This window comes from Mustela nivalis (assembly GCF_964662115.1).
Source record: "Mustela nivalis genome assembly, chromosome: 5".
Taxonomy (NCBI): Eukaryota; Metazoa; Chordata; class Mammalia; order Carnivora; family Mustelidae; genus Mustela; species Mustela nivalis.
The window spans coordinates 52884693-52900569 of NC_139024.1; the positions used below are offsets into that span (position 1 = coordinate 52884693).

At 41.7% G+C, this 15877-nt stretch overlaps 2 protein-coding genes across 4 annotated transcripts in view; both read right to left on the reverse strand.

Annotated features, from left to right (window-relative positions):
- Positions 1 to 13671, reverse strand: part of PCMT1 (protein-L-isoaspartate (D-aspartate) O-methyltransferase) — a 45175-nt gene extending 31504 nt beyond the window's left edge. For all 3 annotated transcript variants that reach the window (XM_082730296.1, XM_082730295.1, XM_082730297.1), the window contains exon 1: positions 13404 to 13671. In XM_082730296.1, coding sequence (XP_082586422.1) covers positions 13404 to 13632 — 229 coding nt within the window. In that variant the 5' untranslated portion in view covers positions 13633 to 13671. The remainder of the gene's footprint in view (positions 1 to 13403) is intronic.
- Positions 7437 to 13392, reverse strand: LOC309864634 (uncharacterized protein). Its single transcript, XM_082730306.1, has 2 exons — positions 13112 to 13392; positions 7437 to 12912 (listed from the first exon to the last, which is right to left on the reverse strand). Exons 1-2 carry the CDS (start codon positions 13381 to 13383, stop codon positions 12864 to 12866), a joined length of 321 nt encoding a protein of 106 aa, XP_082586432.1. The 5' UTR covers positions 13384 to 13392; the 3' UTR covers positions 7437 to 12863.
- Positions 13672 to 15877: the final 2206 nt, after the last annotated feature.

Here is a 15877-nt window from a genome sequence, read left to right on the forward strand (position 1 = left end):
TCCTTATTAACTCACTCAATATTCTTATTGACTGTCTAATACATACCAGACACAATGGTACACAGGATTATTATTATATAGGATTAAAATAAACAAGATAACATAATTATAATTTTACAATGTAAATAGGTGAATTATATAGTATAAAAGTATACTTTGGTAAAGCTGTTTAAAAAATAATTCAAAGGAGCCTGTGTGGCTCAGGTTTTTTTTTTTTAAGATTTTTAAAGTAGGCAGGGGGCAGGGGGTGAGCAGGCTTCCCGCTGAGCAGAGAGCCTGACATTGGGCTCGATCCCAGGACCTTGGAATCATGATCAGAGCCCAAGGCAGAGGCTTTAACCCACCCAGGCACCCTGGGTGGCTCAGCTGGTTAAGCGTCTGACTCTTGGTTTTGGCACAGGCTAGTTTTGGCACATGACCTTTGGGTCCTGAGATCAAGCCCCACCTTGAGCTCCATGCTTGGCAGAGTCTGCTTGTCCCTCTCCCTCTGCTCCTCTGCTTGCTTGCTGAATCTCTCTCTCTCCCTCATAAATAAATTTAAAAATTTACAAAAAATTCAATGGGACTACAAGTGGCATTAAGAAGCTTTGATTCGGGCGCCTGGGTGGCTCAGTGGGTTAAGCCGCTGCCTTCGGCTCGGGTCATGATCTCGGGGTCCTGGGATCGAGTCCCGCATCGGGCTCTCTGCTCAGCGGGGAGCCTGTTTCCTCCTCCTCTCTCTCTCTGCCTGCCTCTCTACCTACTTGTGATCTCTCTCTGTCAAATAAATAAATAAAATCTTAAAAAAAAAAAAAAAGCAGCTTTGATTCTGGGGAAGAATGAAAAGGAAATAGGGAAAGAATGGTAACTTCTAGGGCACCTGGTGACTCAGTGGGTTAAAGCCTCTGCCTTCAGCTCAGGTCATAATCTCGGGGTCCTGGGATCAAGCCCTGCATCAGGCTCTCTGCTTGACAGGGAGCCTGCTTCCTCCTCCTCTCTCTTGGCCTGCCTCTCTGCCTACTTGTGATCTCTGTCTGTCAAATAAATAAATAAATAAATAAAATGGTGCCTTTTGGTGCAGCAATAAAGGAAAAAGAGAATTAAGGATCCTGTAGAAACAAGAGTAACAAGATGTGCCGACTCCTCCCCTTTTCCCAGTACTACTCCTAATATATCACCATCCATTAAAGAAACTGCAAGTCACTAAACTAAAAAAAAAGGTGTTCTGGAACTGTGTCCACAAAATGTTCAAAAATAGGAAAAAGAAAAAACCCAACTCCATTCAAAGATACTGTAAAAAAGAAAACAAAATGCAAATCAAAACATTTCAGCTGAGGGGCACTTCGTGGCTCAGCAGGTTGAGCATCCAACTCTTCGTTTTGGCTCAGGTCAAGGTCTCTGGGTCACAAGACCAAGTCCCACCCACCCACCTTGAGCGCCAAGCTCAGCAAGAAGTCTACTTAAGATTCTTTCCCCTCCCTGCTTCTGCTCTCTAAAATAAATACACAAAATTTTTTAAAAAATAAAAACTAAAAACAAGGGGTGCCTGGGTGGCTCAGTTGGGTAGGTATCTGACTTTGACTCAGATCATGATCTCATGGCCGTGGACCAAGCCCCAAATCTGCCTCGGCACTCAGTAGGGAGTCTGTTCCTCCCTCTCCCTCTGCCCCTCCCCCTGGCTCATGCTCTCTCTCTCAAATAAATAAAATATTTGAAAAATTAAAAATTAAAAAAAACAGGGGCGCCTGGGTGGCTCAGTGGGTTAAAGCCTCTGCCTTCAGCTCAGGTCATGATCTCAGGGTCCTGGGATCAAGCCCTGCATCAGGCTCTCTGCTCAGCAGGGAGCCTGCTTCTTCCCTCTCTCTCTGCCTGCCTCTCTGCCTACCTGTGATCTCTCTCTATCAAATAAATAAATAAAATATTTAAAAAATTAAAAAAAAAACATATCAGCTGATTTAACAGAAACAATAATTTTAAAACTATACTCTAAGAAAAACAGCAGAAAGTAAGTGAAAGTATTACCAGGAAGAATCAACCTCACAACATATACTAATAAAACTATCAGACTTTAGAGGCACCTGGTGCCTCTGCTAGTTATGTGTAAACTCCTGATTTCAACACAGGTCATGATCTCAGGTTAGTGAATGGAGCCCCACAGTGCTGGGTGTGGATTCGCTCTCCTCCTTCTGCCCCTCTTCCCCTTGCCCCTGCACCCAAGCCTGGCTTGGGAGCACGCTCCCTCTAAAACAAAAACAAGCAACAACAACAAAAAAATACCATCAGACTAAAGGCATGGGGAAAAAAAATCCTCAGAACCTCAAGGGAAAAATTACCTAATAAGGGTTAAAAAAATTACCTAATAAGGGTTAAAAAAATAAGGGTTAAAAAAAAAAAGTTAGGCAACCATCAGACTTCCTAAGAGCAAAATTCAAATCAAAGCAAGAATGAAGTAACATTTTCAAGAAATTCAAGAAAACAAAGTGCAGGGGCACTTGGGTAGCTCAGTCAGTTAAGCATCTGACTCGGTTTCAGCTCAGGTCAGGATCTCAGGGTCCTGGGATCAAGCCCCAGATCAGGCGTGGCATTCAACGGGGAGTCTCCTTGAGATTCCTTCTCATTCTCTGCCTGTCCTCCGACCCCACTCCATACTTACTCACACTCTCTCAAATAAATAAGTAAATCTTTTTAAAAAGAGGGGGGGCAGAAAGAGAGAGAGAGAGAGAAAGGAAGGAAGGAAGGAAGGAAGGAAGGAAGGAAGGAAGAAATAAGGAAGGAAGGAAGGAAGGAAAGAAAGAAAGACAGAAAGAAAATGCAAATCAACAATTAAAAGAAGCAAAGTACTGAGGCACCTGGCTGGCTTAGTGAATACAGCATGCAACTCTTGGTCTTGGGGTCATGAGTTCAATCACCACACTGGGCATAGAACTTACTTTAAAAAAAAAAAAAATTTAAAAAACCCACAATAACAAAAAAACAACAAAAAAAGAAACTACCACTACATTCAACAACTTGGATAAATCTCAAAAGTACCAATCTCAGTGAAATAAGTCAGACAAGGAAACTATACATTATATAATTCCATTTATATCTAATTCTAGAAAAGTCAAAACCATAGTGGCATAAGGCTGATCTATGATTGCTAGAGACAAGGGGTAAAAGGAGTAGATTAATTGCAAAGGCGCATCAGGAAACTGTAGGTAAAAGAGATGTTCTTTACCAGAGATCAGCAAATTTACATAAAAGTCCAAATAGTAAATATTTCAGGCTTTGCAGACCAAAGTCTCTGTTGCAAGAACTCAACTGTCAGTGAGGTATGGGAACAACCACAAACACCACCAAACAAAGGCTGCATTAAGAAAACTTTTACAACTAAAAACAGAGAGTTGGGGCGCCTGGGTGGCTCAGTCGGTTAAGTTGTGACTCTCGGTTTCAGCACAGGTCACGATCTCAGTATCCTGGGATTATGCCCCACTTTGGGCTCCATGCTCAGCCAGGAGGCTGCTTCAGGATTCTCTCTCTCCCTTAGCCCCTCCCTCGGGCACTCATGCTCTCTCTACATAAAATAAATAAATACATCTAAATAAATAAACAGGGGCACCCAGGTGGTTCAGTTGTTTTAAGATCTGCCCTCTGCTGGGGTCATGATCCCAGGGTCCTGGGATAGAGCACTGCATCGGGCTCCCTGCTCTATGGGAAGCCTGCTTCTCCCTCTCCCATCCCCCCTGCTTGTATTCCCTCTCTCACTGCGTCTCTCTCTGTCAAATAAAGAAATAAAAATCTTTTAAAAAATAAATTAAATAAATAAATAAATAAATACAGACAGACAGACAGACAGTAGACCAGATTGGCTTGTGCAGTGTAGTTTCCTGACCCTTGTTCTGTATCGTTAGGGTGTTGGGTTACAGAACTATATTTTCCAAATTTTTCAAATTGTAATATATTTCTTAAGTGTGCGTGTGTGGGGGGTCGGAGGGCGGGGTGAAAGAGAGAGGACAGTTAGTGCATGCAAACATACACACACCCACGATGGGGAGCAGGCTCCAGACCCGGCATTGTTGGGCTCCATCTCACAACCCTGAGATCAGAACCTGAGTCGAAATCAAGAGTCAGACACTTAACTGAGTCACCCAAGCACCCCCTGAATGGTTTTTTTCCCCCAAAGATTTTATTTATTGAGGAAGCGAAGGATAAGCAGGCTCTCCGCTGAGCAGAGAGCCCCACACAGGGCTTCCATCCCAGGATGCCAGGATCATGACCTGAGCTGAAGACAGACGCTTAACCAACCAAGCCACCCACTCAGTTAAAAACCAAATGGTTTTTAAAAGCATGCCACTATTTATTAAAAAGCTGAACACATCAAGGCTTAGAATCGAGCTTTATTAGACCATTATTGGGTGGTTTCCAAAAATTCCACCACAAGATTCTTTTTATTTTTGCCCCAAATTCTGTATTTTGAAAGATGCCTAAACTAAGCTACATTTAATAAGTCATTTTGCCATTTTTGGTAATTTGACATATACAACTACCAGTGCCCTGAAATGTTTTTATCAAACAGCAAAATAATTTAATGTTTCACTTTTGGTGGTGAGCCTAATTACGAGTAAATGTGTAATTACCATTAGGCTCTCTAAAATAGTGAACAGCTTTAGAACCACCCATACCCAATCCTCCTGCGCCCTTGGGACCAAGGACCTTAATTAAATAATTATAATAATGGCTCATGTTGGTCCAAATATGCAAATGATCCAAAGGAGAAGTCAGCAGGATTCTAAAAGGAGAATGCAATAGAATCCAAGCCATAAGTCAAATAATAAGAAACTTGAAAAGATTAGAGCCATGATAAATGTCTGTTTCTCTTTTCTACTTGTGGGATGGTAGAAGGCTGCAGAGGGAGATAAATACCATGGAAAAAACAAAAATGTTTTAAGAGTCATGATTTAGATATGAAGAAAACTAAAATGTGACGATTTCAAGCAACTGATCAAATGTAAAAAACAAGGAAAAATATCTGACTATTCCTCTACAATAGTTGGGGGGAGGTGGGTCTGTGATGTTGGAAACTCATAGTAGGGAATCAACTCATAGCAGAGTACATAACTCAGCCAAGTGTTGACATAGTCATACAATTGATGACTACTGATTTCCAACACTTAAAAATCAAGAAAATACAGAAAATTTATTTACTGCTGAGGACAAAATACAAATTATCAACTTTGACAATGTAAAAGAGCCACTAATAAGTTGGAAAATAAGGGGGAGAACTCCCTAGTATCCTTTCTTACAAAGTAGAAGGGTTACCAGAGATAGTGTTAGTTTATAAATTATGAAAAAAGAACTGAGGTTAAAGTATATTACTAAAAGTTGGAAAGGTCCACAAAAAAGGAAGCAAAAAATTACGATATAACTATATGAGGGAGAGCTGGGTTTGTAGTGTTAAACATTTCACCAGCTTGGCAGGAGGTCAACAGATATTGTCTGAAGTTGATAAAACACGAAATGACAGTTTAACCACATTATTTAAAGACATGAAGATAATCACCAGAAAAAACAAAACAAAACAAAAAAATGTAGTTAAAAGTGGTTCTCTCTAGGCAATGAGTCTAGGGGTAGGGAGGAATACAGCCAAGCAATTGTGATTTTTCAATAAATACCCTTGTGTAGGATTTTATACTTTAACCATATACATATATTACTTGACTAAAAATTAATTTTGGGGCACCTGGGTGGCTCAGTTGTTAAAGAGTCTGACTCTTGATCTCCATTCAGGTCTTGATCTCAGGGCTGTGAGTTCAAGGCCCACACTGGGCTCCACGCTGGGTGTGGAGCCTACTTAAAAAAAAAAAAATAATAAATAAATAAATTTTAAAAATCTTTTTTAAAAAATAAAAATTAATCTTAATTCTCCCAACCTTGTTATCATAGATTGTACATATTTGTATAAATATATACACAATACACACACACACACACACAGCCCTCCAATTAGCAAGATGCAAGATGTGGCAGGGGAGTCCTCCTTCACAGTGGTAGAATTTTAATTGAGCGCATTATCTAGCCCCTCTGTAGTTACACATAGTCTTACAATTAAGTTCTTGTCAACAGAATATACACAGAAATTACGTATTTGCAACTTCCAGTTTATCCCCTTGAAAAGGAATGGGGTTTTTCTCTTTTCCCATTCTTTTCCCCACTGGCTGGAATATGGAAATGATGGAGGTAAACTATCTTCAACCTTGCAGATAAAGGAAAGACTTTAGGAAGCACAAGAGAGGTGGAACACAGGTCCTCAACGCTTTGGAACCACCATATTATCTCTGAACTGCTTATGCTTGGGTTGTTAGAGGAGATAGAAACTTTCATTTTGTTTCAGCCATTGTTACTGTGGTCTGTTACAGCAGCTGAACAGGTACCCTAATGCATACAGTATATGAGGAGGAAAACAGATCTTGTTTTCCTCCTCATAGGAAGAACAGGACTGGAACTGGAGCATGGGAATAAGTGGTATAAGACCCTAAAGAGGCCTGAAATCTGAGCAACAGGTGTTTACACTTGATACAGTAAGCAATATGAAGCCTAGGCAGGCAAGCAACCTAACAGAAAACAGTATACTAGGGAAATGAGCATAATGTGTAGAATGGAGCTGAGGGGAGGGAAAGAGAGTGAGACAACCCATCAGACACTTGGAGGTCTATCATTCCAAGTGTGGACTAAGAACCCTGGCTGGGAGAGTACCGATGAAAGTAATAGTGAAGTGATGACTAAGAAAATACGTAAGAACTGCTGAGTTAATGTGGTAATAGTCTAAAAGAACAAGAAATACTCCAAGATTTTTGATCCAGGAGAACAGAAGAATGGAAGCAACCCTGGCAAAAATGGAAAGGATGAAAGCCTGTGCTGATATGAAGCACTGAACACAAGAGGGAAAAGGTAAACTGTCACTGACTTCAAACAACTTTCTCTAATCTTGCTACAAAGTTACATCTCAATAAAAGAAGTATTGCATTATATTATATTACTTTATTTGACCTGAACAGTTGTTAACCATCTACTCTATATTCCCTCTCAATTATCAACGTGCCAGGAAAAACAGTAAAAAATGAACAAACTGGTCACCTTTTACTTCCTCTCTAGAATGATTAGGCATAAAAGGTAAGCAGAGCTTGAGACACTTTCAGTATACAAAGTCTGAGAGAGATTAGTTTTAAATTCATACTATAATCAAAGAAGAGTTTCACATGATGGCTAATTATGATAAAGCGTATCATCTAAGTACCAGAGATTATTTAAAAATACAATTTTTTTTACTAGAGTTGTTAAATCATTATGTTGTACACTTGAAACTAATGTAGCACTCTGTGTCAGATAATTTAGAAAGAAAAAACACATCTTTCCTGGGACTGCTATCACTCCAAAAAGATACATAAAGTTAACTATTTGTTTTGACACTATTTCTTAAAGGAAGATGTTCCCTGGACTCCTCACATTTGACAAACTAAAATGCTATACAGAATTCTAAAATATAAGTAACCAAATGTTAACTTCTGTCGCTCTCTTCCTAACATACATGAGGGTGCGCACGCGCCCGCGTGCATGTTGCCCTGCAGCTGGTTTTACAGAATCCATGATGCAACTGAAATCAGTCCTTAGGAGTTTAATGTACAGTTAAAGCTCATGACAGATCTCTTCTATGATATCCCTTACAGAAAAATGGTCAACCATTCCTTGCTTCAACATATTCTGCAACAGAAAACATTATTTTTCAAAGCCAACTCTTTGATTGTTAGGATAGCTTTGTGAATACTTCGTTACAATGAGCCAAGATCTGCCTTCCATTTGTCCTGGTTTGACCCTCAAGTCAGGACATTTTCTTTTCTAAAATATTTAAACACTATTGCTCTCTCAAGCTTCCTCATCGCTAATCAAACCACCTCAATCCCATCAAATCACCGTATAAAATGCTGACTCTATCTGGTCATCTTGATCACCCTTGTCTGATAATCTTTTTTTTTTTTCACTGCTACTCTTTAAAGCATGTTGGCCAAAACTAAATGTAATACTAATAAAAAAAAAAAATGTGGAGGGGCGCCTGGGTGGCTCAGTGGGTTAAGCCTCTGCCTTCCACTCAGGTCATGATCTCAGGATCCTGGGATCTAGCCCCACAATGGGCTCTCTGCTCAGCAGGAAGCCTGATTCCCCCACCCCCCCCCCCCGCCTGCCTTTCCACCTACTCGTGATCTCTGTCAAATAAATAAATAAAATCTTTAAAATAAAATATGTGGAACAGCAAAATGGACTTAAGACCACACGAAATAGAATGTAATACAATCCAGCTAGATCTAGTGCTATCCAATAGAACTTATAATGATGGAAATGTTCTATGTCTGCACTAACAGGTCTAGCCTCATGTGGCTACTGAGCTCTTAAAATATGGTTACTGTGACTGAGAAACTGAATTTTAAACTTCATTTAACTTTAACTGATTTAAATTTAAGTAGACTGGCATTAAAGCCCCTCCAATCATATAAATTAGATTCTACTCAATGTACTGTAAGTTTACCTATTAGTATGTACCCATAAGACTTACTTGAAACAAATCAAAATGAGGAGGACTGGACTCTAAATGCGGCCCCCATTTCTGAAAACAATCCCTTAGGATTTTCTTAGCTGGTTTATTTGGCCCATGAACACACATGGTAAAACTACTGGAATATTCTATTTTCCATTAGTTATGCTAAGAATGACACTCTAAATAGCGAAGAAAATAATTCCAATTTCCTAGCAGAAATAAGTAAGAATACAAAAACTACACATTATTATAATTCTTATTCAAATACCAAATCAAGGTCTCCACTGAAATGTCTTCTAAGCATCTCAAATACAACATCCCCAAAAATAAACTTGTGCTCTCCCACACCTCCTTCCCACAACCCAAAAGTCCCTGCTGCTCACTCACTCATTGTTTCCAACTCAGAAAATGGCAAATCATTCCAACTGCCCAGGCCCAAAACCTTGCTCTCATATCCTTCACTCCAATCTTTCTCCCACACCCCAAATCCAAATCTAGGGCATGCAATTTTCTCTGCTTGGAATGCCTCTCTCCCGGCTCTATCTGCAAAGCTAGAATTTCTTCCCATCCACCAATTCTGCTCAAGTGACAGCGCAGTGAGGCCTTCTCTCCCACAACTGCAAACCTAGGACCCCACACTCCCAATTCTCCTTCTCTACTTTGTGACTTATCATGGGACATACTAAGTATTGTACTTGTTTGCTCCCATTAGAATCTACGAGAGAGTATTTGTTTTGTTCAGTTTGGTATATAGAAGACAGTTAAGATAGTTAAATATCAGTTGACTGACAAATCCTGTAAACATCGTGGGCTATGCTAATGACATAATCAAGGATGCAAAATAAAAATAACTGATACAAATAGAACACTGGACTGAATTTTTTCTAACAAATAAAAATAGGTAAAACAAACAAACCAAATGTTTTAAGTGGCCACTATAGCATTTGAAGTCTATCAGTTAAGAGTTAACCTTATACAAGTGCTCAGGTTTAGACACCCCTGCTCTAGGAGACCACCTTTTTCAACCTCAACTACTCCTGTCCCCATCTTTTCCTAATTTTACCATGGCTTGATATTATTCCAATAAAAGTAGAAAATAAATTCTAATATAAACATTACCGAAATTGTCAATTTCCTGGATTAAGCAGGCTCATAGTTGTTTTAATTTGTTTTAAGAGCACATTAGCCCATAATTACAAAATAACTATATTCTTCATTTCTATAGACCTGCACTGTCTAAGATGGTAGCCATTAGCCACATATGGCTATTTAAGTTAAATAAATAAAAATCCAGTTCCTCAGTTGTGTTAACCACATTTCAAAAGCTGAATGCCACATGTAGCTCTAGTGGCTACCATATTGAACAGACCAGAGCTCTACTGGGCAGGACTGTTACATTTTTTCCCCTAAAACTTAATTCTAAAGCATAAAACTGATTCCGCTGAAACACTGGCAGAATTTAACCTCAGAAGTTTCAAGTTTCTGTGTCAGTGATTCTCAAAGTGGTCCCCAGACCAGCAGCAGCATTACTTAGGAACCTGTTAAAAATACAAATTCCCGGGGGCACCTGGCTGGCTCAGTCTGTGGACCATGTGACTCTTGAACTCAGGGTTGTAAGTTCAAACCCTGCACTGGGTGTGGAGCCTACTTAAAAAGAATAAATAAAGTAATTTATTTTAAAAAAATACAAATTCTTGAGCCACAGAAATCTGTTTTAACTAGCTCTCCAGGTGATCCAGGAGGTTCTGAAGCATGTTCAAGTTTTAAACCACTTTCCTAAGTTACTCATGAGTGGTTGTTGGTGCACCTGGGTGGCTTAGTCAGTTAAACATCTGCCTTCAGCTCAGAACATGAAGCCAGGGTCCTGGGATTGAGTCCCACATGTCAGGTTCCCTGCTCAATGGGGAGTCTGCTCCTCCATCTCCCTCTGTCCCTCACCACCAAATAAATCAATAAAATCTTTTTTAAAAAGTGGTCGTCAAAAAAAAAAAATTGGTTGTCATCATAAGCTATGAAATACTGAGAATACCATTTCATTCTACAATATGCCATAAATGATATATCAGCTATGAAATCATACATAACCAAATTTCTATTATGACATCTTATATAAGGAAAACTCAATAGATATTTTCAATAAAATTATAATATTAAAACTAAAACAATCGTGAACTTTGTTTCTTTTAAAATATATACAACCGTAATTTGCTTCCTCTTCCAATTTGTAGATTCTTTTTCACTTCAACACCAACATAACAAATTTTTTTAAGTTCTTTATTTTAATTCCAGTATAGTTAACAGTATAGTGTTATATTAGTTTCAGGTGTACAATAGTGTGCAATAATTCAACAACATAATCACACTTTTATCTTTCTCTAAGAGTCAACTAAAAGCCTTTAAGTTAGGAAGAACACACAACAGTGGAATAACAGGAAAAGGGAGAAATTGTAAAATTTTGTGAAACCCTCACATGAGAAGATAGTGCTTTTATAATAAACTAATAAGTAAAAATGAAATCTTATTAGCTAGAATTCAGCAAGAAGTTGAAACTGACATTGTACAAGTGTTACAAGAGGCTTTACAATTTGAACACTCTAATTTCCCGCAATAAATCATAGCTACAGTATGAGACTAAATATTTGCAGTATCAACATCCATGTATGTTAAATAGTTATCATTAAATTTTCTGAGAGAAAAACATCCTTAGAAATTTCAGCTAAGAGGGGTGCCTGGGTGGCTCAGTGGGTTAAGCCGCTGCCTTCCGCTCAGGTCATGATCTCAGGGTCCTGGGATTAAGCCCTATATCGGGCTCTCTGCTCAGCACGGAGCCTGCTTCCCTTCCTCTCTCTCTGCCTGCTTCTCTGCTTACTTGTGATCTCTCTCTGTCAAATGAATAAATAAAATCTTTAAAAAAAAAAAAAAAGAAAGAAATTTCAGCTAAGAAAAATGCAATGCAATAAAATGATTATAAAACCACTGGGGAAAGAGCTAACTTGACTTACTAAAAGTTTGGCCCAAAAAGGAGAGTCATTAAGAGCCTGATTACAAATTTCTGCCATAGCCAAGTGTCTACTGTGACAAGTTACCAGTGGAAAATTACTTAGTCACAATTTGTGCAATTTGTGAATGTTTTGGATATGTTCACTAAAACTGTAGGCACTTGATCATTTTTAAGTAATGTTGTTAAAATTTTTATAACATATTGAGTTTATGTGTAATCCATGGGAACCTAAATCACACTTAAAAACACTGCCTCAGGGGTCCCTGGGTGGCTCAGCTGTTAAGAGTCTGCCTTTGCCTAAGGTCATGATCCCAGGTTTTTGGATGCAGGCCCCACATCAGGCTCCCTGCTCCTCAGGAAGCCTGCTTCTCCCTCTCCCACTCCCTCTACTTGTGTTTTCTTTCTCACTGTGTCTCTGTCAAATAAATAAAATCTTTAAACATAACAACAACAACAAAAAAAAGTCTTAAACAACTTCTATATTAAAAAAAAAAAAAAATACGGCCCCAGCATATATAAACGTCCACTTCCACTCAAGTGTCCTTCCATAAAATGAAGACTGGCAAGGCTTGACAGAATTTTGAATTCTAAACATTCTTCATTAATAAATACAAAGGACACAATTATAAAATGTTTAAATAATGTAATAAAAAATAGTCAAACGTCTAATATTAGGTACTAACCACGTGCCAAATGAGGATATTTATTTCTGTCACTCATCTTGGTATTCCTAGCACAGATCCAAGCATGTAATGTATATTTAATTGCATTTATGAAAAAAGAATGAGTATAAGTTGAGAGAGTTCCAAAGATTAAAAACACGAAAGTCCTAACCCTCCGGGAAGTTGCAATTCGATTTAGGAAACACGACAAACACAAGAAAAGCTAAATAACATATGACAATTAAAAATACCACATGGCAGGATACGATTATTTACAAAGTTGGTGGCAAACAGAGTGATACAAATTCTGACTAGAGTGAAGGGATTACAGACTGCGGTCCTCGATTTTAAAAAAGTAAGTAACACAGCACTCATCTCACCTCAAAATTATCGAAAAGGAAGGAATACAATAACTAAAGAGAATGATGTAAAGAAACTGCCTTGAAATAAACTCCTAACGTTCCACACATACAATTATTTGCTGGATCGAGGACCTCTAGCAGCTCCTGAAACACAAGTCTCTCAGGAACAGCATCCTCTGATTATTTCTCCCTCCGCCCCCCACGAAGATTTCCACTGGACAGCCGCCCCAGAAATTTCTCCCAGCATCCGCAATGACAATACTCTCATCTTTCCCTCCCTCCCCTCGCCTGTATCAGACGGCAGCATCTCCCTCCAGAGGAAAAAATGGAGGGCGGGGGAGGCTGTATAGGAAGGAGAGAAAGCTTACAGTGAGGCGGGTGAAGGAGGAGGAAGGCGAGACCACGCGGGGGTCGAAGGTGGAGTCCCCTCCGACCCAGCCCAGCCCCTACGCTAGGCCAACATCTCCCCACCCGGAGGGCACGCCCCTCGCCCGCCAGACCCGAACGAGCAGGCGGCGAACTCGAGTGACAGCCCCACCACCTGTGTCGCAACCGCTCCCCCAGACCCGTGGGGGGACGCTTGCCCCTGCCCCACCAAGAGCGGCCCGTGGCTCTTTCTCTACTCTTCCAGTTCACGTCGCCAATGAGTGACAGGTCCCCGGGGGAGGCGATAGCAACGGCACGCCGCTCGACACTGCTGGTGCAACACTGCACCGTATCCTCCAGCCGGCACGGCGCGGGGGCGTAGACAGAGCGTTCCTGACCGCCCAGGGGGACCCAGTACAGGCCTCGCCTGGCCCAGTTGCCCCACATTGGGCGGGGGTGGCACTTACTGCGGAGATTGTGGATTAGCTCCGAGTGGCTGGCGCCGCCGGATTTCCAGGCCATCGCTAAGCACACCCGGAGCAGGTACAGAACCACCTTCAGCGCGGCGACGGTACCCAGCAGCTTCCCCAAGAGTGAGACCACCTCCCACACGGTCACCGCCCCGCTCGCGTCCCCGCTGTAGTCTCCGCTGTGACTGCTGTCGCCGCCGGTGCCGCCACTGCGCGCTCCCGGCATCCCCCGCGGCACGCATGCGCTCTGTGACGCTGTGCGGCCTCGGGTGCGGCGGGGTGGGGCCGCGGGCAGAAGTGGCCGCGTGCCCCGCCGCCTGCGCTTGTGGCTGTTGCGGCTGCTGCGGGCCGGCTGGGAGCCCGGGCTGAGTCAGCGCCGCCGCCGCCGCCGCCGCCGCAGCCGCCAGTGCGTGCCCCCTCTCTGAGGCCTCGGGATGCGCACCCCCGCCAACTTGCTGAGTTCGCCCTGCGGCCAGGCGGGGCGGACCCCGGCGCAGTCGGTCGCGTGCCTGACTGCGGCCTTGGTTACCGAGCGCCGTGGCACGACGGTGGGACCGGTTCGTGACGCCGCGTATGCCTGATCTGGTTACGCCGCTGCCGGTAACTCCGTAGTCGCAGCCGAGTCAGCTGTTGCGAGCAACGGGTCTGCTCCTATAGCTGTCCAGATTGTTAGACGGTGGGCTTCCTCCGTACTCCTCACCCAACCCAGTTGTCTAATATTTAGGTCCGTTAAAGTAAGAGCTCCGTGTGGTGGAGCCTGAATAATCATAATGGAACTCGAGGGCAAAGGCCCTCTTTCACCCGAGCACTGAGTCTCTGGCTTTGTGACAAGTGCATCAGTGTTTGGCTAGCAGAAACTTTGCGACCCTGGTTTGTTCTCAACTCTAAAGCACACACTCGAAGAGTGGAAGAACACCATAATAACAAGGCTGGGGGAAGGGGTGGAGCGTGGGAATGCTTTGCTCCTGCAAACAGTGCAATCGGCTAAAATTACCACAGTATCTAATGGAAAATGTTCTTTTCTCCCAATAGTGTGCATTTTCAGCTAATTAATCCCCACAAATTCCACCGTTAGACTGGACACAGCTTTATCGCTATCAGCCCTGCAAGACAGTTCGTTCGGGAAGCTGACTGGGAACATTGCCCGTCACATCCAACTTGCTGCCTCCTAATCAGAATTGAGAATGACAGAATCCAGTTATCATTTAGTCCAATAAACTTTCAAGAACAAAGCAACGTCAAGACCTCTAGGCTACTGCATGAGCAATGATTTTCAAATTCCAGTTCTCATCAGATTTTGTCAAATGAAACACTCAGCCTAAAAACTCCAAAGATATACTTGTACATACCTGTTTTCTGGGATTCTGTGACAAAGGAAACCACATTAAAAACAGTGCTCTTGGGGCGCCTGGGTGGCTCCGTCATTAATCGTCTGCCTTCGGCTCAGTTCATGATCCCAGGGCCCTGGGATGGAGACCCACACTGGGCTCCCTGCTCTGGGGGAAGCCTGCTTCTCCCCACCCGCCTCCACCTCATCTCCTCTCTCAATGTCTCTTTCTCTCTGTCAAATAAATAAAAATCTTTAAAACAAAAACAACAACAAAGCAGCATTCTTTATGAGACCAATGCACTGCTTACTGCCCTAAGGAAGCACCTTAGTGTTCTTTAATATTAGAAATAAAATTGTCGATTTGGGCCTCTACTAGTTTTCTATCTAATCTCTGCAATTTTCCAATATTCTAGTTAAAAGAACAAAATGAGTCTACTCTCAACAAGAGCCTGGTAAGCCTCTAAAGCTGATTAGACAGATCACATCTACATGTTGTGCTTCCATAAGCTGTGGGTGTGAACTAGGACTAACTTTTATTTTTATTTATTTATTTTTTAAGAATTTGTTTATTTGTTTGACAGAGGGAGATCACAAGCAGGCAGAGAGGCAGGCAGAGAGAGAGAGGAGGAAGCAGGCTCCCCCCTGAGCAGAGAGCCCAAAGCAGGACTCGATCCCAGGAACCCCGCCCTCCCCATCATGACCTGAGCCAAAGGCAGTGGCTTAATCCACTGAGCCACCCAGGCACCCCTAGGACTAACTTTTAAAGGAACAACCAAGACACAGTTACCAATGTAGTATAAAGGAGAGTTAAAAAAAAATTTTTTTTTTAAAGTCAGTGATACCTTTTGTATGCAATATGATTTGCATGGTAATTGGGGAGATCTGCTTTGAAAGAAAACAGGCAGCAGAAGGCAAAATTTAAGTACTAAACTGGTCCAAAAGTCAAGAGCTATGCTTATTTACAACATCATGGGCTGGAGTAATCAAGAAAAGACAGGGGAAGGAACCAGTCCTTGAAGGATGACCAGGATTCTAAGAAGTAGAGAAGAATAAAAGGATACTGTAGGTCATTCGAAGCACAGAAGCAGGAACCTAGAGCACTAATTCCTAAAACTGTCGACATTATGTATCAAATTCATTC